At 41.7% G+C, this 25,039-nt stretch overlaps 2 protein-coding genes across 8 annotated transcripts in view; one reads left to right on the top strand and one right to left on the bottom strand.

The window, feature by feature from the left end:
• Tlk (Tousled-like kinase) overlaps positions 1-25,039 on the top strand; it is a 262,049-nt gene that overhangs the window by 50,280 nt on the left and 186,730 nt on the right. The window lies entirely within an intron of this gene.
• On the bottom strand, positions 17,524-18,820 carry LOC143371896 (protein GVQW3-like). Its single transcript, XM_076817519.1, has one exon. It carries the CDS (start codon positions 18,638-18,640, stop codon positions 18,077-18,079), a length of 564 nt encoding a protein of 187 aa, XP_076673634.1. The 5' UTR covers positions 18,641-18,820; the 3' UTR covers positions 17,524-18,076.

Below are 25,039 nucleotides of genomic sequence, written 5' to 3'. Positions count from 1 at the left end.
TCGCAGAATAGTTCAGAATTCACCCACACTCTGTGTAACCCCAATTCCCTAATCTCCAGGTACAGAGTTTGCAATTAAAGAAGGTAACCTCTCATACGGATACACAATTGTTGGTGGTGTTGTGACTCCGCTTGCATTGAACGTAAAAAGTACAGTTAAATTTAACTTGCTGTTTCATTTATCGATTTCATAAGCGTTCCATGCTCCACGAGGAGCTATAACATTCTTCAATTTAAGACGTACCATAAAGGCTGTCTCGTTACTATTAAATACCCTTGTTGGGTCTTCTAAAATGTGTGATTAATTATTTGTCACTAGATAATTCTCTACTTTGCTGAACTAATTACGAATGTCGTTTTCCTTAACATTTGCACTAGCCCTCGTGGCACTTTCTGCTTATCTTTCTCCGAGGATTGGATTCCTATTCAAAAAACTTTTGTACCATGCATTCCCAGGAATATTGTTTCGGAATGGATTTTTCAACCCAGTTTCATCCAGAAACTGTTTCACGCTTGCTTGTACATTCTCCTTCCTCTTAGCGAATCCTTTTCTATTGCAATCAATAATCCACTTAACTAAGTCATCCCCTAAATTGTATTGTGGACCGTGGAACTCCATACTTTTTGGAAGCCATACGCTGCGGCATGCCTTTCCTCATAGAATTGAAATTAAATTTTAACAGTATCAAATAAAATGTACAGAAAGAGATAAGAGGTGCAACTCACCAGACAGTCACAATAATATAAATGTCAATGTGCTTTACATTTGCTGTTTGAAGTTTGGATAGTTCTGCGTCGTAGATAAACCTGAATCAGAAACAGGAATGAGACGCGAACACGCACACACTTGATTACAGGATGGAATAGACACGAGTTGAATTATAAAATGAAACCGAGATAATAGTAACTTTAACAGAGCAAATCGAATGATAATTTAAATTAAATCATTAATAGAATAAGTTATTTTGTAAGTTAAATGAATAGTTTGTTTCGCCAAGTTTAGTAGAATAATTTGTTTCGCAACGTATAGTAGAATAATTTGTTTCACAAAGTTGAGTCTTTCTACGCGGCTACACAGTGGACCGGAGAACTCTTATCTCTAAAACACTTCGCGGACCCAATGACATGCACCTCACGATTTACCGTCACAGAGTATTGCAGCTTCAAACTCTCGGCAGCGGCCAGAGTGGGTCCGCGCCGAAAATGCTTACGCTGCATTTTATCGTTCAAAGGCGTTACTATGGGCCCCACTACTTAGTGAGGCGGTGTGTATGTGTGTTCATGCTCACGCGTCGGACTCTTGATTCAAATACATAATCGATCTATACAGAACATACGTACGCATGGGGAACCATGAAATCACACATCTCGAAAACCATACAATTTCACACCGCTGAAAGCCTTCTCTCATCATTCATAAATTTGTATACACAATTTCTGACTAGGGGATTCCCACAGTCCTTAGACTATCAGAAATTGTGTTAGGTGTCTGAATTTACCAAAACAATTCCCAATTAGTTAATAATCCGCGACAAGACCGTGGGAAGATGCAGTCTCTTGCACCGGATGTAGAGTATACAATTCCGTCAATCTTCCAAGAAGCAACTCAGTCTGCGCATTCCTGATGTAGCCGTTACTGATTATGTTACAATGTTTAGCGCGACGGTCAGAGATGTTCTCAACGAGGGTTCTCCCACAATACTACAAGGTATTGTAACGAGTTATTCCGGTGGGATGCTTATCTTCTCCCCCACCACGCGCGCCTGGCGCGGCCCGCCGCTACCCTGCGCGGCCGCGAGATGGCTGCGCGCCGAGCGGCGCTCTCGCTCGCGGAGTTAGCGCGGCAACACCTATAAGCCAGCGCGGCGGGCCCGTCAGGCAGAGTCTACCACGAGCGTTACAGGCAAACGGACAGAACTCTCCCAGAGATCTCTTGTACGCTACAAGCTGAATCACTGCGACTTTTTGGTTTTCCTTACCTCCGCGGCTCCTAGACGATCGCGAGCTCGCCGACCTCTAGACGCAAGTCGATATCCACCGTTGATCTTAGGAACAGCCGCCTACGCCTGCTCCGGAGGACATCCTACCTACAGTCTCCGTATCTCCCGCGGGTTTAACCCACTGGGCGGTCGGACTCAAGACTTTCCCGATCAGGGCCATTGGTGGAGACCACAGCCAGGGCACCAGAACGACCTCTTCCTTTCCCCCTTCGCCGCCATCGTATCCCTTCGCGCCGCGTCCGTAGCGCGCCCGCGACACACCGGTCTGGGTTAGCCGTAAGCCAACTAATCTCTGTTGGACTCTGTCTGACGGGGGCCCGCCGCGCTGGCTTATAGGTGTTGCCGCGGTAACTTCGCGAGGGAGAGCGCCGCTCGGCGCGCAGCAATCTCGCGGCCGCGCTCGGCAGCGGCGGGCCGCGCCAGGCGCGCGTGGTGGGGGGAAGATCAGCGTCCCACTAGAATACAGCATTGTTGAAACGCACCTCCGCCGCTTACATAGAGCGGATTCGGCACAATTGGACAGGCCTTCCCAAGTAGGGGAAATGCACTCCTGAAACACATGTTTGTGTTCTCCCTCCACCGGTGCGCCTTCAGCTAAAGTGGGACGACTCTTACTACCCTCTCTCCGAGGAGACAGTAACGTCGCTGGGAAACATGTTGGGCGCTTTAGGGCGAAAGTACCAAATGTGTCAAATTTTTATAGGAAATTTCATAATGACTTAAAAATAGTAGGGAAAATTAAAATTTAAACTAGTATTTCAAAATGACGTGAAAGAATTAAAAAAAAATGTATTACATACAACGATACAGTAATACAATAATCGTAGTGATGTCTTCTCATTAGAAGAATATATTCATTTTTATAAAAATACAAGTAGTAGTTATTTTCTAAATTTTCGTACAATACATAAATACATTTTATATTTTAAACAACTTTCGTGCAATGCAAATGTGTTATACATTTTATTCAGTTTTATGAAAATACAATCAGTAATCAGGAATTGTACAGATCGTGAACTCAGTAGACATTTTTCCACTTCCGAAGATGCAGTTGGAAATATTTTCAAGGCTTGGATCATTTTTATGGCCAGACAATGGTCGAAAATTGATATTTGGCCAAGTAAAGAGTTGATTAAATATTATATGCCTGACAATTTTATAGCTGATTTTCCTTCAACGCGTATTATTATTGACGACACAGAAATTCCAATACAGCGACCTCGTAATCCTAGGGCTCAGCAAGCAACATTCAGTTATTATAAGAACGGCACAACTTTGAAATATGTCATAGGCAACACACCAGGCGGGTTATTTTCACTTTATACTTCTTCATTTGGTGGTTCAACCAGTGATCGTCAAATGATAGAACGTAGTGGAGTGCAGAATAAATGTGAACCTGGTGATTTAATAATGGCAGATAGAGGATTTGCAGTGCAAGATATTGTTGTACCATATAATTATATGATTAAACGAACTTAACTAAGTGAAGTTCTATCATAATTGTATGGAGCGCCTCTTCTGAGATGATCAATCCCACCCTATATGAATATGGGTACACGAGAGTAGTATAACTGGGCCGGTTATAGATCACTTTTGAGTTTTGAGGGAGGGGGAAATCGAAATTTGAGTTTGAAAATTTTCAAAATTTGTTTTGCGGGCGGTGGCGGCGGATGACTTCATAGAGATGGCGGAGTGTAGGGGAGGGGGCGGGGGGGGGGATAGCGCGAACCTGATATTGAATCAATCGAGGAGAGGAGGAACTGCAGGCGAAGTCGGTAAGGAGGGAAATAAAAATTTAAGATATTAATATAAATGAAAAACAGAATCTCGAGCGACGGGGCTCGAACCCAAGACTTCAGCGTTACGAGTCAACCGCCTAACCAACTCCCCCAACGTCAGCTCTCTGACATTAGTCTTTCCCGAATGATACATATACCGAGCACCATTTTCATAGCGCGAACGAAATATGATTGTACGGCACCTGCAGAATTCGGAAACGTCGAATCTTAAAATTGTGTGACGAGGAAAGAAGGAGGAAGGCGGGCAAATAAAATGGAGAAATAATATGTGTTTAAGAAATATAGGCATATTGTTACAAACGAAAATGAAATAAAATAATACAATTATACATTTTTTTCTACGAGCATCAGCTACAATATCATTGATGGCACATGCTAACAGTTCGCAATCTACAAAATAAGCCTCGTTGTAATATTCGCTATCCCGTATGATTTTAGCAGCACGACGCACATTTAATGTTTCGCAGACAACATCGCTCTGATGCAACACGTTAGCAAAAGTTTTAAATTTTGTCCTCACATCTTCTGCAGTTTGATACAGCCGCGGATACACATAGCTTATACAAGGGTCAAGATTAAATAAAAATGATACTGTATTCGGTTTGAAATACAACGACTTAATATCCATTGTCATCTTTACAATCGGCGAATCAAAGATCCAACAAAATTCCACCGTTAATTCACCAATCCGCATCGAATCCGATCCAGGTAATTGTGCGCGTTCTTCGATGGTTGCACGGCTGTCGAATAGTACATTCCATGTATGCCAGGGTAATATGAGATGATTCCCATGATTCTCGCCGAGAAGAACTTCTATATCGGCCATAGGTCCTACTTTGATTCCAATTTCCAAATATTTGCTATCCGCGGATGTTAATGCGTATCTTTTGACCATGATACGCGATGTTTGGCGCGGACTAAGAGAACAACCAAAGCTGTGAAACTGTCCGCTCGTATCAGAAATAAACATAAAAAAATTTCGAGAAGATGTGAAAATTAAGCTTTACTAGTCATAAAATATATTCTCCCCACATGGAGCTATACCATCATCTCGCCTGATCGGAACGAAATAATTCCCATATCCGACGTTTCCTTCGACACTGGCACTGCACATTTTGGAGTACTGTCTGTTCCGTCAAAAGTCACTGAGGCTACTGAGTGATTGATGGAATAGCGTCTGGAGACTAGCTTAAATAGAGGCTCAATCGCTTCCCCCACCACAGCATTTTATTCTAAAGCTACCAACTTTTCATAATTTTGCAATCTTAACGTCGCAGCGTATCGCGCGAGCACGTGTAATTTGAATCCATCCTCAAGGATAAAAGTCTCGGCACGCATTGAATGTAATATAATACTTCTGGAAAGGTCGTACGCGTGAATCATAGAAAGAATTATGCGGTGTCAGCAGAAATTGCAGTGTGGGTATAAATATGCGCTCTAAACTGTATAAAGTTTCAAATCGTTGCAACGTGTCATGTAGACAAAGGTATTACGATCATGGAAAAATTCGCGCAAGTAGAACGTCAATTATTGGATCAACCCGCACGATTGATTTCATGGGAAGAATACCTCGCGTGGGAAGAACGGTGTAACGAGTGTCTCGAATCGTTGGAAGAACACAGCCGAGTGAAGCGCCCCCGACTATCGATCGGCGTTCAGTAATCGTTGGTTGCCCGAATCGCGCAGCTTGAAGGACTGAAATATTCGTTACGCGAAGGTTTCGTGCATGAAGGTGCCGGACATTCGAGCACGGGACTTTTGTGGCGCGAAATGGAAATGCTTTCGATAGTCGCGTATTAACTGGTGCCGTGCTAAATTCAAATTACATCGAACCGCGCAACTTCCTCCAGGATGCGGAGACCATTGTGCTACAGCATGTACGAGGCGCTTTGAAGAAACATCAAAACCTCAAAGTGAATACTGTATTTAACGGTGAATTTCTGGCGGGTGACGAACATGCAAGTAAAAGCATCAACACACGCAACTGTGAACTCTTCAGCAAATCAGATCTGCATGAGTGGTACCAGCGATGCATCGTCGAACCCACCCTGACAACGTTGGAAGAATTCCAGGAACACGATAGCGGATGGACATTGACGAGAATTCTGAATCTGACCGTCAATGTGAATAAGTACAATCCACCTCAAGTTTCCACCAGAACAATCATTGAAGAAAGCGACGATTAACGTGCAATCCAAGAACAATGCATGTTTCGCGCGGGCAGTGGTCGCCACTCTGTATCCTGCGGAAAGACATGTCAATCGTTCAAGTTCATACCCACATTATTCATTGGTGCTACATCTCAAGGGCATTGAGTTTCCAATGTCCATGAAGCAAATTGGGAAGTTTGAGCAGCTGAACAACATCTCAGTGAATGTATACAGTTTCAAGGCGGAGGCGGAGAAGATAACGAAGGAAATAATATTTACGATCTTTCCACTGCACCTCACCAACCAAAAGAGGGATCGACACGTCAACCTGCTGTACACACCGATGCCTGAGTATGGCGGTGTGGGGCACTTTGTGTTGATCAAGGATTATCCCCAACTTGTGAGCGCACAATTGAGCAGACATGAAAAAAAGAAATTCATCTGCGACCGGTATATATATAAAATTATGAAATATTGAAATGTTTCGCGAAAAAAGATTAAATAAAATTTGATTTTATAAGTGTCTGCACTACTTTGGATCCACTGAGAAGTTGGAGGCGCATTCGGTGGACTGTGGGCAGATGAATGACTGCGCCATTCTGCTGCACAGTCAGGGCAACAATTTGCTTAGTTTCGACGGTCATTGCAGGAAGGAACGACTTCCCTTCGTGGTATATGCAGACCTTGAGTGCATCCTAGAGAAAACTATGTTGAGATTGTCTGGCAACGTTTCAACTTTAGAACCTTGGGCGAATGCAGCGACTTGTATTTGAAAACAGATGTCTTGTTATTGGCAGATATGTTTGAAAATTTTCGCGAAAGTTGCATCAAGAGTTATGGATTAGATGCTGCACATTATTATACTTTGCCTGGTTTCACGTGGGATGATATGCTAAAACATACCAAAATTACATTCGAATTACTCACCGACATCGATATGGCCATGTTTATCGAACGCGGTGTATGCGGTGGTTTAAGTCAATGTTCTAGAAGATACGCACATGCCAATAATAAGTACATGCCATCTTACGACGCATCGGAACAGTCATCGTACTTGATGTACTTTGATGTAAACAATTTGTATGGTTGGGCAATGTGTTTTAAATGAAATCAGTCCACCAACTCGTTGGGATCGTCCCAGTGCACATAATCGATCTTGTTATCAAACGATAACACTGGCATGACTCGCGGTGTCATTAGACCTTTCACCGTCTTACTGGTTGATACACGAGGGAGTAACGGTGCAATTACATGTTTATACTTGTATCCCTTGTTGCCCAATATAGGATTTTGAGCGTTATGACCGCGTCTATGGGCATTCGTCGTCAGTAGTATACTTTTGTATTTTTGTTTATCGGAATCGGTGTATATACCATGGTCGGGAATTGTGAGCGATTGTACATCGAGAAATGTATTTATTGGTGTCGAAGGAACCGAGGAATCGTATGATGCGACATTCTGCCGTTTCCGCTTCGATTGAACTGGTGTGGAGGTTATAAACGAATTTTCCAATGACATGTATGATCGTTTCCTATTTCTCTTACATGATGTGTTCCCCCTCGGCTGGATTTTTGTTTTAGGCGTTAATGTTTCAATCTCTTCAATGTGTGTGCTCATCGATTGTGACGTGTCAACATCTATCGCTGCGGTGTTTTCCGCGATATGTTTTAAAGATTCGACAATAAGTATCTTTTCAACGCGATATCTTCCTCCATCTTGCGTCTTCAAAGCCTGATATTTCTTGCGAATGGATTCGCTGGTTTTTGTATTTCCTTCGCTATTCTCTCGCGATCCTTAATCTCCAGACTGTCGATATGAATTATCATTGTACCGCAGATGTTACGTTCCCACCAACGTGTTGACAACAATTGATCATCTTATGATACCGCAAACTCGTTAAATCCCTTTCTATAACGTCCATTGGACATCGAAACCATACTCCCGTTGCCAACAATTACGACACAATGCGCAGAAATCCTCGTAAGACATATCAGTGGTTACATGATCGTTGTACACATGTTTCAAGTTGGTACCATCCTGCTTAAACAGAATCAGCAGATTCGCATTGTCGCGTATAAGATGTTTGGGAATCTTTGCATACGTTTGACAGAGATAGAAGCAGTCAACGTTTGAGTGGCGCTCATTGCAAAGTATTTCCTTATCGTATCTTGCTTGTCGCATGCTACATCATCAAAGATAAAAATGGAATTCGGAAGCGATTCGCTCGGTGGGATGATGTCACTGTTATTCGAAAACGTAAAGTAGCCAATTTCATCTATCGAAGTCAATAAATTCTCCAAATACTGATATTTCGGTTGTTGCAACGACTTGGAATACACGTACACGTTCTCGAAGCGGACGTCGTGTGGACTTTCCAACAAGCTCATCAGCACGTTGGTCTTTCCACAAATTGATGGACCACAAATGAGGCTGCGTATAGTTTTTGGCAGTATGCTACCATGTCTGCGTATTGTTTTTGAAGACATCATTTGCGATTTGTCATAAAAATTTGTCACGCGTATCGTCAGAGGTTGTTGCACGAATCGCATCCTCGTTGCGAACTGCGAAAATGATTTTGATGCATCGAAGCGGCGACGCGCCCTATTTATGGGCCCACGCCGAAGCAAAACAGCTCAGTATTCGAAATGCTTCTCATCTTGTCGGATAATTGCGATATTCGAGACTTAACCTCTGAGCAGCTAAAATATATACCAAAGATTTTGCTACTCCGAGAGTTTGACAGACACATTAATCAGTTGTGGGATGGACTCCCCGAGCATATAAAAGCCGATTCTGAGATTCAACAGTATCGTCGGTGTTTGGGACATTATAATCGTCCTTGGCAGCAAACGCATATCGATGGCCCAGCACCGTTGATTAAAAACTGCAGTGAATGTTGCCGACGAGAGTAAAGAAAGGTCGTGGTTTGTTACATCGGGTGATAAACGCGCTCCCTATCGAATTACATATCCCCGGATATCAGTTTTGTGGTCCAGGAACTCTTCTGGCAAAACGATTGGCTAGAGGCGATCAAGGCATCAATCCATTGGACTGCGAAGAGAGCACCGCAAAAGCGGATTCTTTCGGTAGCAAAACGGGGTGGTATATTTCCACTTCTCCCGCTGCTAGGTGTTCTCGGATCATTAGCTGGCGGAGCGGCGGGGATCGCCAAGGCAGTAAACGATAATAAGGCGGCGCAACGTCAGCTGTAGGAAATGCAACGTCATAATCGCTCCATGGAAGGTCGTGGACTGTATCTCACACCATATAAGCACGGACAGGTATATCGAAACGAAAAAAAAAACGCCGAAAAGACAATAAAAATGCCTGTGGGCGTAACTACCGATGCGCAATTGGAGGATTTGCCAAACCGTATGCATATTCCATTCTTTAGAGGTGTTTTTATGCGCAACGCGCTAGCGGTCGGAAGAGTATGTCGAAACGAGAGCGGTATCATAAATTTGGATAATGTCGAGGGACCTGGAACTCATTGGGTGGCTTATGCGAAGAGAGGTCGTCGAGCTGTATATTTCGACAGCTTTGGCAATCTTCGGCCGCCTAAGGAACTGGTACAATATCTGGATAGAGATGTCGTGAAAATTGAATATAATAGAACATCTTATAAGGAGTACAATCAGAGCAATTGTGGACAACTATGTCTACACTTTATACAAACGATCGGTATCAAATTTAAGGATTGACTTCTCACCACTCTGATTCAGTATTAGTCCAGTCGTACAGCTCGGAATATGTCGTTAACATTGACTTTAACCGACATGAGTAGCCCCCTCGCGGTAAGCTACTTTCCACCCATAGATTTGAGCAATGATGATCACGAGCTTGGTCTAACAACCTTTGAAACTTATCACACAATGCCCAATATCGACTCGAGCAATGATAAATTCTACTTCACCACAAACTATGACATCAACAACAACAGCGTCGACACCGGCCATGATTACATTACGACCCGCCACGGCTCCTACGAACTAAACGCCATTGCCAAGTATTTGAAGCAGCGATTACTCGAGCGGTATCCTCAAAATCTCGACAGCATCGATGTCAACGATGATGGTGACAACGATGTGTATCCTATAGTGTTGCGTCCCAACAACAACACCATGAAAAGCGAGCTGTACTGCTCGTTCGCCGTAGACTTTACGAAGCCTAATAACATTGGATCGATACTGGGATTCTCGACGAATCGGGTATTAGAACCTCGACATTGGCACGAATCGGACGATCATGAACGTAAACATTATTCGCGTAGAATGTAGCGTCACCGCTGTTGCGTGCAACAACGGGAAGCGCATACATACAATACATGAATTTTCTTACGAAATCTGATAAATTGAGCATTCGGTGGTTGGTGGTAAAACATCATGGACTACGATGGGAAGATGGAGACGTTCCGTACAGTATGGCTAAACAGCTAATTACGAAAGCTGTTGCTGATGCGATTGATGAAGAAGATGATGCGCTACATATCGTATACGTTAAAGGGCTGCAGAAACGCGACTGGTTTGCTGATTTCCTCGACGAAAATACGAGAGCGGACATAATCATTGAGACGCTGGACATTGACTACGAGGATATCAAATCTCTAAATAAGCTAAATGTAGTTAATACTCTGCAATGTGGTAGACATGCAAAGCAATGTGCCATGCAAAATGTATTTAAAATATTCAACTGTTGGTCTAAACTCCAGAGAGAAATGTGTAAATAAAAATTTAATCAATTTTTAATGCATTTAAAACTGTTTTCCTTCCTTCCCCAACCCAACCTCCTACATGTGATGTACACCAAATTAGGATGATGGCTATAATTATTATGATGAATTGGTTCGATACACGTTTGACACACAATCAGAGTGGTATGATACACGTTGAAAGCGGTATGGTGGATGTTCAATACATGTTCAAAGTGGTATGATTGACGTTCGATATACGATCAAAGTGGTTCAATACACGTTCGATATATGTTCAGAGTGGTACGATTCACGTTCGATACATGTTCAAAGTAGTTCAATACATGTTCGATACACGTTTGTTATGCGATCAAAGTGGTGCCATTCACGTTTGATACATGTTCAATACACGTTCGATGCACGTGCAGAGTGGTATGATAGGTGTTCAATACGCGATCAGAGTGGTTCGATGCATGTTCGTTACGTGATCAGAGTGGTATGGTCTAGTCGAATGATGTGCCCAAAGAAGAAGGGAAAGAAGGAAAGGTATCAAAAAGAAAAGTATTCTATTTTGCATAGCTACGCACTTCTCGATTTCATGATAAGAGTTTGGATGCGCGAGCCTGGAGAATCCTGAGGTATGTACTTTGCAATATTTTGACATTTATTACATTTAACCTTCGAAAATCGAGTGCAATCGAATCAAGTGATTATGCTAACCACTGAACTTTTTCTTTAAACATTTTCCTTTGATCGTTGTTTAAATATATTTAAATGCTTATAATAATAATAACTTATATCGTAGTATTCATCAGTATTATATTACCGATTATGTTGTAGAACTCGCTACCGCCCTCACCCACCTGGTCAAGCGATTGGGGCTCGCCGCCGCCGTCGTGGTCGCCGCCGCCTCCGTAGGTACGTAATACTTTGCAATGCTTTGTGTGTTTGATGTTTAATATGTTTAATGTGTCAATATTATATCGATGATTGTGTGTTCTAGGATTTGTTGCACTCCGCGCCATTGTAGCGGGTGTTGCGGCCCCTGCGGCAGGAGCCCGTACATGGAGCCGCGCGGCTGCGGCCATATGTAGTGTTGCGAGTCTTGCGGCGACCACGGCGGCCGATGGTACAGATATTCGCGTCACCGCAGTTGTCACCACCATCACCCCCATCACCCCCACACTGTTAGTTTTTATATTTTCATTATTTTTCTTTTATTGTTATTTTTTCCTTTTTTCATATATTATATATTATCATTATTATTATTATATTATTATTATTATATTATTAATGTAACAATATATATTTCTTAAACCGTATATTATTTCACCATTTTATTTACCCGCCTTCCTCCTTCTTTCCTCGTCACACAATTTTAAGATTTATTATCATTCACATAATTAAGATTATTTATCATTCGGGAAAGACTAATGTCAGAGAGCTGACGTTAGGGGAGTTGGTTAGGCGAGATTCTGTTTTTTTCATTTATATTAATATCTTAAATTAATATTTCCCTCCTTACCGACTTCGCCTGCGGTTCCTCCTCGATACACTTCGGTGTCGGTAATATTTCCCTCCTTACCGACTTCATCTCGGTGTGCTTCGGTATCGATTCGATATCGATTGATTCGGTATAAGATCGTCTCGCGCTATACCCTCCACCACTCCATCCACCATCTCTATGATGTCATCCGCCGCCGCCGCCGCCGCCCGCAAAACATATTTTGAAAATTTTCAAACACAAATTTGGATTTCCCCCTCCCTCAAAACTCAAAAGTGGTCTAGAACCGACCTAGTTATACTACTCTCGTGTACGCATATTCATATAGGGTGGAATTGATCATCTCAGAAGAGGCGCTCCATACAATTATGATAGAACTTCACTTAGGTAAGTTCGTTTAATTACGTAGTTGTATTTCGCGCCTCTTCCTCGAGATCAACATGTAGATGGTTAAAGCTAGTTGCGGTGAAGAAGGGGCATTGAATAGATACTGAAAAGAAAAGTGCCTGTATGTATTTATGATACGGGCAGATACTTCCACTTATAAAAAACTTTTTTAAACATATTAAAATTTATAAGGAACTTAACACTGACTTTACAAATTGGTCACTTCTATCGCACAATCGTAGGTCATAGAATCTACTAAAAGTCGAGGATGTTTCTGTCCATCCAGCCGTTCTTCTGATAGTGTCGAGATCTACACCTTTACGTCGTGCCGTAGACGTGGACGCGTGATGCGTACTATGTGTTGTAAATCTCTGCGTATCCACACCACTTTTGGTAAGCATGTTCTTAATTCACCGGCTTAAAGTCTGTGATGTAACCGCTTATATGGACTTTTAAACGATAAAAATAAATACTCTACGGTACCTCGCAGGGGTGTCGTTCTTTCTATGTATGACTCTAGCGCGGACGCTACGCAAAGCTTGCTGTTCTCTAAGAAGAAGGGCAAGACAAGAACTGGTTGTTTCCTTATTAGACCTGTCGTCTTAATTCTATTAAGAATTTTGATTTCATACCTGTCGTGTTTTTCTTAATATTGTCAATATTAATTATCGAAAAAGGCTGAATTCTATGACCTGTAAACGAGTGCCAGCAAGGTTACTAATTTCTCCGATAGCGTCTTAAGGTCCATTTCTCTATTCTCAGGTAACGATGTAAAATAACTTAGAACTATCTTGGGGTCCCATATAACATTGTATTTTGGTGTTGACGGTCGCATATTAAAAACCTCTTTGAAAGAACGCCGTACTCTGGAGTAAACTACCATATCACTGCCGGTTAATAGCGCAATCGCTGATCTGGCTGTGTTCAAAGATCCATATGACGCTCCGGCTTCAGATTCCTTGTTCAGGAAGAGTAACACTTCCGTTGTTGTTCCCTTGGACGGTTTTATCGAACTTTCCACGCAAAAACGCCACCACTTCTTAATCGCACCTCCGTATTGTTTTATTGATCCCTCACTGAGAGAGGAGATCATAATATTCACTGCTGAGGGTGGAGCTCCCTTCATAGCGAATGCTCCCCGGCTAAGTATCCGGCAACCAGGGTAGTTTTCCTCCAAAAGGGATGTGGTTCCTTCCTGCAAGACATCAAAAGATTAATGTCTGGTGGGAAATACAGTGCGTTTGCCGCCAACATAGACTTGAATACCGGAAACCAGGGTTGGATCTCCCACAATGGTACGACTATAGACCGCGAGATCTCTCACTCTTAATTTTCTGTAAAACTTTTAGTATGATCGAGGAAGGAGGAAAAGCATAGAAAAAATATGGGTTCCACGTTATCGTGAACGCATCGATCCCTCTTCCAGGATACATATGTTTCACATTTTGTATTTGCTCTACTCGCGAAGAGGTCGATATCCGGTTTCCAGAAGGTTCGGATAATTTCAGAAAATGCTTCTTGAGACAACTCGTATTCCGTTTCACTCTCCAACCTTCTAAAATCCTCTTGTATTTTATGAGGCAGGGACATGTAACGCTCGTACGATTGATTGGATTTAAGTAATGCCAAATACTTCTCTCGTTCAAAATTCTTTGTGTATGCCCATCGATAGTTAACGCCGGGGCAGGCTGCGACGAGAATACCAATAAATTGTGCTAAATCGCGTATCTTGCACGCACTGGTGGTACTGAACTGAGAAATAAGATCTTGTATCTGTTCCTTCTTAACTGTCGGTAGTTCAATTGTCATTCGAGTCGAATCAAAAACTAACCCCAGATATTTGCATTTCTGAGACGGGGTCATTTGACTTTTCTCGTGGTGTATAATGAACCCCAAGTCTTGCAAAAGCGAGTGTGTCTCTTCTATATTTTGGTAACATTCCGTGTAAGAATCTCCTATTAGAAGAAAGTCGTCTAGATAGGCCACAACCACAAAATCGCCCGATCTCAAATATGAAACTACTGATTTCATTATTTTTGTGAACACATACGGGGCCGTGCTAAGTCCAAAAGGTAAACAAGTAAACTCGAAAAGTTCGCTATCGAACTGGAAACGTAAAAAACTCCTATCTGCCTCATCAATGGGTATCATGTAATATGCATCTCGTAAATCCAGGGTAACCATGAAACTACCCGGGCTTAGCAGTCTAGCCACTGTCCTGTATTCCCCGAGCTTGAAATGATCAGTGGATCATTCCAATTGAGCTTGAACACAACTCTTGCAAAAGTGTTTTCGCTCGAATGATGACTCGTGATAGAAAACCGAGTGGATCAAATATTTGTGCTACTTCTGAGAGAATGAGGCGTTTCGTGATCCGTGAGTTCGAGCTTGGTTTCGAGGAGAATGAAAAGTTGTCGTTGACAACGTTCCATTCTAATCCGAGAATTTTGGTATTGCAGTCGTCTAGTGATATGATTGAGCCTTGAACTCGGGTAGAGTGAGAAATTGAATCAAGCAACGGAGAGTGGGTTGAATGCCACTTGGCAAGTGGAAAACCTCCCGCGTTGCACAGGTCTTTTAATTGTTGAAAGATTTTGATAAGTGTGTCACCTGTATCGGCGCCACCAAATATGTCGTCTACGTATCTGGCATGAGTGAGCGACGGCACTGCCAATGGAAAGCGATGGCCTTCATCTTCAGCCAATTGTAGCAACGCTCTGACAGCTAGGAGTGAAGCAGCCTTGGTCCCATATGTGACCGTTGTAAGCTTGTAGGGCATCTCTCTTGAGTCGTCGTCAATCCAGAGCACTCTCTTGAGACTCTCAGAGGTCTTGATCGTCTTCATGTATTTTGACTTGACGGTACATTTTTGTCACGTCCGTGGCAAAGATGTACTTGTGCTGACTAATCCACAACAGCACATCGGTGATATTGAGAAGGAGATTTGCACCTGTGTGCATGAGATCGTTGATAGAGTGCCCCGTGGTTGTTGGGCTCGATCCATTGAAGACGACTCTCAACTTCGTTGATTGACTGTCAGGCTTGAGCACTCCGTAATGAGGGAGATAGAAAATGGAATGAGTATTAGGTGAGATTGATGGTGCTCTTACCATATGATGAAGCTCCTCATATTCCTTCATGAACCCTTGTAGAGATCACGAAGCTCGCTGTTCTTGTTGAGCTTGCTAAGAATGTGTTTCAAGCATGCGTGAGCCGTTTGATATGAAATGCCCAATAGCCTTGGAGATGACTTGAGAGCATGCGTACAATGTGTCTTCCTGTAGAATCACGAGTGTGTGTCGTTCGAAAGTGATCCTCACACTCTTGTTCTTCATGTGTGAGCTGAGTGGATGCGTCTGTCGAGAGCTCTTCTTGAATCCAAAACTTGGCCAATAGATCTTGAAGTGTATTCTCATTGTGCTGCACAACGGCAGAATGATGCGAGGAGGCGATTTAAGCAGAGTCCACAGTGATTGGTTCAAGAATGAGCCGCCCGAAGATTGATAGCTGGGCAATTGGCATTGAAGGGTCTCCCTTCTTGAGATTGGGCTTGGTGATTTGCTCGTACGTGTCTGAACCGATGACGCTGTCGATGGGCCTTGAATTGAGAAAGTCTGAATCGGCTAGTTTGATGCCGTTGAGATGTGGCCACTCTTGACGAGGTGCTTCGACAGATGGTAAGCTTGACGTTAACGCCTTGAGAACATGAGCTTGAATGTGTACTGTTGAAGTGTCATAGTTGGAGCCGAGTGTGATGAAAACGACTGCTCGAGTGTGAGTAGCTTTGGTGCCCCCGATACCGAAGATCGAGATGGATGACTGAATCCGTTGAAGATTGAGTTGAGTGATGAGTTCCTCCCTGATGAAGGAGAGCTCGGAGCTTGTATCTATTAGCAGCCTCACTGGTAACGACGTCACCGGTGAGATGAGCTGGGCCTTGATAGTTGCCAACAGCGTGATCGATGAGCGTGAAGTGGGAGTGGCTGCAGAGTGAATGAATGAGCGTTGACCTGCTGAGTTTGAGACTGACAGTTGAGCGGTTGAGCATGAGCGTGGTGGGACGACTGCGCCGTCTTTTCATTCAGCTGAAGTTGATGCCGTTGATTTCTCTGCATCTTGTCGGGTTGATTGAGCAGTGGAGGACAATTTTTGTTGAGCTTGCTGAGCATTTGCTAGGTGCAGCATTGTGTGGTGATTACCTCCACATGTTTTGCACCGGTGTGTTGATTTGCAGTGTTCTGTTTTGTGCCTCCCACAACAGTTCCTGCAACGCTTGTAGATGTGATCATTTTTGGCCTGTCCTCCACTGACAACTCCCTAAACCGTGGACACATTACAATGTAATGGTCTTCTGTACAGTAATCACAGGGGTAGCTATAGGGTGACAGTTGAGCTTGAGCCTTGGACTTTGACTGCGATGCAGTGTGAGCAGTGGTTTTGCTGAGAACGCACGATTTGAAACTGGAGTCGGAACTGGGGTCTTCTTTGACGCCTTCGACTGAGCAGCGGCTTCGAGTCGCTCCAAAGCTGTGACCTTGGCAATGTGACAGTGTTAACACCCCACTTTACAAAGGGTAAAGGCTATGTACCTCGTCAAATTTTATTACAAGATCGCAAATTGTCTAAGTACAGAGTTCATGTTGAACGAAGAATAGGTTTATTAAAAACTTATAAAATACTATCTACTAAATTGAATTACTATTATGTGCTAATAGCATCGGAGATTGTTGGAGTTTGTGTTATGCTATATAATTTCAAAGAGTGTATTATGAAAAATTGTAATAAAAAATGGAATTATGAATTTTTTTAAATATTGTTTTATTATAAAAATTCTTTTTCTACCTTTCCTTTATAACATTTCACTAATAAATCTCTTTTTACTTAACTTTTAACATAGAATTGTGAATTTTTTAACATTATACTTTTAAAATATTCTACATAATTATACAAAATTATGCTTAAATCATATCCAGTTTTTTAAATTATCACTGTACAGGGTTTGTCCGGAAAGTAATGAGCCTCATTTTTTTTTACAAAGTTTATTGATCGGACAGGTACAACAACTTAATATTCCTCAAAATAGGACCCTTGCGCATCAATACAGTTTTGCCAGCGTGATTTCCATGCTGCATAAGCTCCCTGGAACTGCTCGACCGGAATGCTGTTCAGTACGGTGGTCGTAGTAGCTTGGACGTTCTCCAGGGTGCCCAGATGATGTCCTTTGAGCTCCCTTTTCAACCGAGGAAACAAAAAGAAGTCCGCCGGGGCTTGGTCGGGACTGTAGGGTGGCTGGGGAATCGTTGCAACCCTGATCCGGGTCAGGTAGGAGGTGACAACAAAGGCGGTGTGAGACGGCGCATTGTCATGGTGCAGTTTCCATGACGCTCGGATCTCTTTTCGGACGCGGGTGACCCTGTGATTCAGCCTTTGAAACACTTCCTTGTAATATTGAGCTTTGACGGTCTGGCCAGGGGGTACGAATTCGTAGTGCACGATCCCCTTAGCATCAAAGAAAACAATGACCATCGACTTCACGCGGGACTTGCTCATTCAAACTTTCTTCTGGCGCGGCGACGTCGACGTGTGCCATTCCGCACTCTGCCGTTTCAACTCTGGATCGTACTCGAAGACCCATGACTCATCACCAGTGATAACGTCGTCCAAGAAACTGGGAGCATCCGCACAGAGTTGTTTCAGCTCCTCGCACACATCCACGCGATTCACTTTTTGAGCGTCGGTCAAAACTTTGGGCACAAGTTTTGCGCAAATCTTCCGCATGGCCAAGTCTTCTGATACAATCTCATGGACAATGGTTTTCGGCAAGTTCAATAGTTCCGATATCATACGAACACTCATTCGTCGGTCTGTATTGAGCAATTCGCACACACAGGTGAGGTGTTCGTCCGTTCGCGATGTTGATGGGCGTCCAGAACGGGCCTCGTCGGTGACCTTTTCCCGACCTTCCCTAAACGACTTGTGCCACTTCTTTGCCTGCGAATAGGACATGCAAGCATTCCCGAAGGCTTCTTTAAGAATGTCCCATGTTTCCTTCGGCGTCTTGTTGAGCTTAACACAAAACTTCACCGCATAACGTTGTTCTAAAGTTTTTTCCATCGTAACTACGACGAGGTCACTGCACAGAGGTTCACGTGGAAGCACGTTCTAACCCTCCAAGAGCTCGGAGGCGACTCACCGTGGCATCGCTGGATAGCTAAAGGTCCCCCTCATTCTTCCCAACCGGTCGCACCGCTCCGCGTTGTATCGTTGCGTCACAAAAAAAATGAGGCTCCTTACTTTCCGCACAAACCCTGTATGTTATAATTAAGTCTTTACATCGATATCACATATTTTTGTTCGTACAAATAATAAATCTAAAAATATTCCTGGTAATTGTTATAAATGTATTTATCAAATATTGCTGGTTGTAAATAATTATTATAAATTTTTATAGAAAAAAATAAAGTTCGAATATATATATGTCGGAAATGGGGGAAAAGATGAAACCTCCGAGGGCGATTGGGGGTCTACGTTGGCCCTTCTCCTCGAAAAGCGTCTCATTTTTATTTGATTTTTAACAAGAATTGAAAATGTTATTACAATGTACTTTCAAGAAAATTACTTTTAACAAAATTATGAACTATGACACTATTTAAAACGAAAACTAATGAATTCTCGGGATGGGAAAATTGAACTGTCTTTGCTGACGAACTCTTTCGGAATGACATCCCTTTTTTTCTTTTTTAAATTTCACATTCAAATTATCAACCTTTTCCGGTTGCTAAACTACCACTTCCGTTTCCCTTCCGAGACTACATTCAAGCGCCCACCAACAGTCTGACGCTTGCGTTTTCGATTGGCGCCAAAATAATTTCGCAATTCAATCATTCATGACTTCATGTCGTCATTAGTAATAGCATTAGTAATATATTGTAAAGTTCGACTATCTATTTGCTCAACCCTGTTTAAACATTGTAACGAAATAAACAATACATCTTAATTAAATTTATTCATTTTTTTTTGTATTCTCCGACATATATATATATATATATATATATATATATATATATATATATATATATATATATATATATATATACAGGGTGTCCCACTAAGGAATGGACAGCGCGATATCTCTTAAAGTATTGTCGATAAAAATATAAAAAAAATAGGGAATTGCATGGTTCGAGGGGGCCCATTTATTAGCGCGAACGAATTTTGTTTCCGATTATTATTTTAAAAGATACGATGGTCAAGTTCGGTTTTTCAAATGGAACTATTTTTTTTGAAGACCTGAGTTGATAGTGCGTTTCAAGACAAATTCAATAAGCTTTAATGTATACACTTTATTTCCACTGGTTTTTAAGATATTGCGCTTGCAAATTTACTGATTTTCACTGGTTTTTCACCGGGGACGGTCTTACTGGCGCCACGGGTGGCACTGCCTGTTGAAATGGATACTTACCTGCCAAAGGTCTACGCCAGAAATGGCAGGCCCAAAGGCTGGACAATTCTTTTCCGTCAGAAATGCTACTTAGGTAGGTACATCTGCGGTATCGAGAAGCGCATCGTTACTTTTATTTCGCACTTGCATCTACACTCGGATGGCCGGTTCTTTTGGGAGGGATGTAAGTTGGATTGGTTAGGTTAGGAGGAGTGAAAGTTGCTAGACTAAATTTCAACCATAGGGAGCAGATTGTATCAGAACCAATCCAACTTGCATCCCTCCCAAAAGAACCGGCCATCCGAGCGTAGAAGCAAGTGCGAAATAAAAGTAACGATACCTACCTAAGTAGCATTTCTGACGGAAAAGAATTGTCCAGCCTTTGGGCCTGCCATTTCTGGCGTAGATCTTTGGCAGGTAAGTATCCATTTCAACAGGCAGTGTCACCCGTGGCGCCAGTAAGACCGCCCCCGGTTTTTGCCATTCCAGAGGGGTTTCTTGCAGTGAAAATCAGTAAATTTGCAAGCGCAATATCTTAAAAACCAGTGGAAATAAAGTGTATACATTAAAGCTTATTGAATTTGTCTTGGAACGCACTATCAACTCAGGTCTTCAAAAAAAAATAGTTCCATTTGAAAAACCGAACTTGACCATCGTATCTTTTAAAATAATAATAAAAAAAAAATCGTCTGCGCTAATATATTGGCCCCCTCGAACCATGCAACGCCATATTTTTTTTATTTTTTTATCTCCAATACATTAGGAGATATCCAGCTGTTCAATCTTCCCGCGGACACCCTGTATATATATATGTGTATATAATAAAAAAATGTATATTCTATGTATAGCATGAATAAACATTACCCGAAAGTTTTAGTTATAATTTGTATTGATTTCCTTATAATTAATTCCCCCAAAAAGTTAAAGTTTTACCAAATTTGACTGCCTAGTCCCCTTAAGATAAAGACTCCGTTTTGCCTGGATTTATCAATCAGCGGTAGATTTTTCGTGCCACAGGTGTGACCATCTAACAACAACAAGGGTGGGTCATCATATTTATGTTTTATAGAGGCGTTGAAGTGATCTCTTCAACAAAAATTTCACCTCGCATCTAGCCACTTGTATAGTATATTGCAACCGTTTCTGGCTGTGCATCATCCAACAGTTCGGTTTTTATGGGAAGTTTTGAGAAGATCAACAATGGAGGAACGTAATATCTTGGAACAGAGACGAAGATGGCAGCTATCGATGACCTGTGTTCTTTCTGCCTAACTGACTAGGTCCACCTGTTTTCTTACATTCAGTGCTATAATTTTAGATTGTTTTTTTAGGTACTGTCGTGGTACTTGTCTCGTCAACGTTAAAAATGGTTGTTGGTGGATATTTATGTTTGTCTATAAGCTCATTAAGCAAATCACAACGATTATCAACACTGCCTTTATTAAATGCCATAGCTTGTGTCATTGAGGTGGGTTCTGCTGCACGAAGAGACAGTTCAGGGTGTCATTTCATAAAACCACATATCCAATCTTCTTCAGCTAATTTTTGCGTTCTGTTAGTATTATAAGTTATTTTATTAGCTTCTGCTAGTTGAAATGCTAAACGGCGGAGATGTTTGTATCGAAAACCAAATAAACGACTTTCCATAGTCAAAGTATGTTCAACTGAGCTTTGTTCTTGGATAACTGAAAATACTGGCGTAAAACAGCTTAAACTTTTTAGCAACGCGATCTTGAAATATAGACTTGGTAACTCCATGCGTTTGGGCTGCCTTTAAGTAACCCATATTTCCCTTAATTATACTTATGATAGCTTCTTTTATGTTTTCAGAGTTCCAGTCTTGCCTGGTAGTTTTTCTTTTATAATTACGCGGCATCTTGCTGACCCATTCAAACAAAAGTTAAACACTACTTAATTGGGCCACGGCGCCGTTGCACCTCGGGTCGGCTCGGCAGTTGCCGCGCAGGCGCTTGGTGTCTCGCTCGCTTCGTGACGCTACCTCACAAATTCATCACGAGCCGTTAGTGCCCTATCTGGTGTATCCTCTTCATCAAACATGCGTTTTCGTACTCTGTTTCGAACATTTTCACTTTTATATTAGGATATACAGTAAATCCTTGTTATGAGCCCGTTTCTACCACGCGTTTAAAGCCCGGTGACTATCCACACCATTTCTTGGAATCCTTCGGACCAGAGTGGGGGAACCCTGGAACGAGCGAGAGGCTCTTTCGTTTCCTCTCACTCATTCTTGTGGTTTCTCACTCGCGCGATTGGCCGAGCAGAATAGTGTCCATAACGCGCTACGAGCCCATTGCTAGCCCCGTTCGTCGGGCTCATAACAAGGATTTACTGTACTTCTGAATGATCCCAGTGGCTGTTCGACACAAGGGTTGATGGGACGGGTAAAGAGGGGGTGTTGAACCTGAAATTTGTAGCTTGGAGTATTTATTCGTTTCCGAAATATTAATAAAAAATTGTTTTTTTTTACAAATTATTTTTTTTAACTGGCGCCTAAATTGCATACGTATTTTGCTGAAATTCAAAGCCAATTATCTCGAAAACGAAGTGCAATATTAAAAAAATGTATTGTATATATTCGTATTATTTTGGCCTGTAGAAGCACCCCCTAGAGTATTGACTATCAGTAAAGTAACACCCTGTATAATAGGATGGATTGCATCCACAAGTTGTTGGTTCAAATCTCGAAACTCACATCGGGATAAGGTGGAAAGTGGAATGCGTTGTGTCGAAATAAGTGAACAGAAATACTAAAAGTTTTTTATTAATATCTCGGAAACTAATAAATTCCCGAAACAACAATTTTAAATTTAGGGTCCACACCCTCCCCACCCCTCCCCTCAAACTTCGTGTCGATCGGCCACTGAGGCCATTCGTAAGTACAGCCTTATATTCATATATTGTTACAAGTTGTTTTGCTCGCTCTTCCATTTCATCATAATTTTCACGCATTGTTAAATTGAGATTTAAAATATCAAATTCGGTCATTTTATTGTACAAATTGCTTGCCTCCTGACGCGTAACTATATTTTGGGCATTGTCATCAGATAAGTTAGTTTAAGCAGCTTTAATTTCCACATAACCCATATAGTGCGATTTAAGGGTGGAATCCTATTCTTTGGACTAAAAACAACAAATTTTTTTTTTATTTTTAAGAAACCAGCGATTCGATTCATCTAAAATTTGGACCATGTTTTCAGGCATCTTTGAAGAAGCTACAGTTTTTTCTTTATTAATTTTAAATGATAAATATAGGAGTTATGCATGATCGTGCATCACGCTGCGCAAAATTCGTCGTCCGCTGGTGTGCATGATAATTATCTAGACCAGGTAATCTGAAACAGAAAAATGTAACGGCACTTTACAGTGTACATATGTAGCTTCAAATTAGTGAACCAGCAAAAAATACATACAAAATTATTGAGAAGTGTGGAGAGTTTTCAAACTGAAAGGTCTGATCCTTTAATTTCTGCTGTACAATTTTAGGCTCCATATCAAAACCACACAGTACAATATTACACATGCAATTTAACACACATCAGAATAGTACACAGAAGAAAGTGCACATACAATTTAGAACATATGCGATTTATGGTGCACATACTATTTAGGACACATGCGATTTAGGACACAGAATATAGTGCACATGCAATTTAGAACACATGCAATTTAACGCACATTTTTTTTAGTGCACAACAGGATAGCGCACAGCAAGATTTCTTGTAAAACAACCATCTTCTTGTAAAACATGGTGGCGAACCGATGTGAGTATGTGTTAAACTCGGTAATTCTAATGTTAAGTTATGTTTTTTTACGAATATTTACGTAAACCAAAACCGACCACCAAAAAGTTTAAAGGGAAATGTTCAGAATGATGACCTTGACAACAATAGCGATATTGACCCCATCGCGCGATACTTCTAACCGCAGTCTCATTTTGAACAACCCCAAACCATCGGTTCGCTACCATGCTTTACGCGCCCCCGCCCTAATTCAGCCCCAACCAATACTAATACCATTGACTGTGAAACAGTCGACGTCGACAAGAAGATGGTTGTGCGTGAAACCTTGCTGTGCACTATCCTGATGTGCACTAAAAAAATGTGCGTTAAATTGCATGTGTCCTAAATCGCATGTGTCCTAAATTGTTTGTGGTCTATAAATCGCATGTGTTCTAAATTGTTTGTGCACTATTCTGATGTGTGCTAAATTGCATGTGTAATATTCTACTGTGTAGTTTCGATATGGAACCCAATTTTACGCCTATTTCCTTATGACAATATTCTTAACAAAAGAAGCATGGAACTTTTCGGTATTCTGGTTCATCAAATTATTAAAAATATATAAACAAACTGCAGCTTCTTCAAAGATGCATAAAAACGTGGTCGAAATTCCAGATGAATAGAATTGCTAGTTTTTTAAAAAAAATTCCTCAATTTTGCTATATTTTGAACCCATAAAATAGGATTCCCCTATTAACTGCGACTGCTCTAGCACCTCATCGAGTCTGCGAGAGTGATTTAGCAATATTACCACTCTTCGGCAAACATTCTTTCAGTACTTTCTATCTACACGTTGAAGCCAGAAACTTAATACCGGCATGATGATCATACCGGTGTTTCGCCAAGAAAGCTATACCGAAACCGATATCGTACCGAAACAGATAAATACCGAAACCGATATCGTACCGAAACAGATAAATACTGAAACCGACATCGTACCGATAACCGAAATAAATACCGTAAACTGGGGTGACTTTGCCCACTTTTGAACTTCAAATAACTTTTTTAACACTCCTAGTGCATTAATTTTTTTTTAAATATACTATTATACGGTAGATGGCGTGTAGATTTAAATAGGCTTTTAAAACAAATTCTTTACTTAAACGTACATTTTTAAAATGCCAAAAACGTAGTGGGCAAAGTTACACCCGCTCAGTTGGGGTGTCTTTGCCCGCGTCAAATTTTTCAGTGAAAACATGCCTAAAACTCATTATTGAGTTATGATTGAGCAATCGTTCTTATTCTAATGGATACATAAGACTAGTATTATTA

The sequence above is a fragment of the Andrena cerasifolii genome, chromosome 8 (genome assembly GCF_050908995.1).
Source record: "Andrena cerasifolii isolate SP2316 chromosome 8, iyAndCera1_principal, whole genome shotgun sequence".
NCBI classification, from domain to species: Eukaryota; Metazoa; Arthropoda; class Insecta; order Hymenoptera; family Andrenidae; genus Andrena; species Andrena cerasifolii.
This window is presented reverse-complemented; position numbering and strand designations above follow the sequence as displayed.

Bases quoted from the DNA above. Each gene is read 5' to 3' on its own strand.
- LOC143371896 (XM_076817519.1), bottom strand. From the start codon at position 18,640: ATGGAAAAAACTTTAGAACAACGTTATGCGGTGAAGTTTTGTGTTAAG.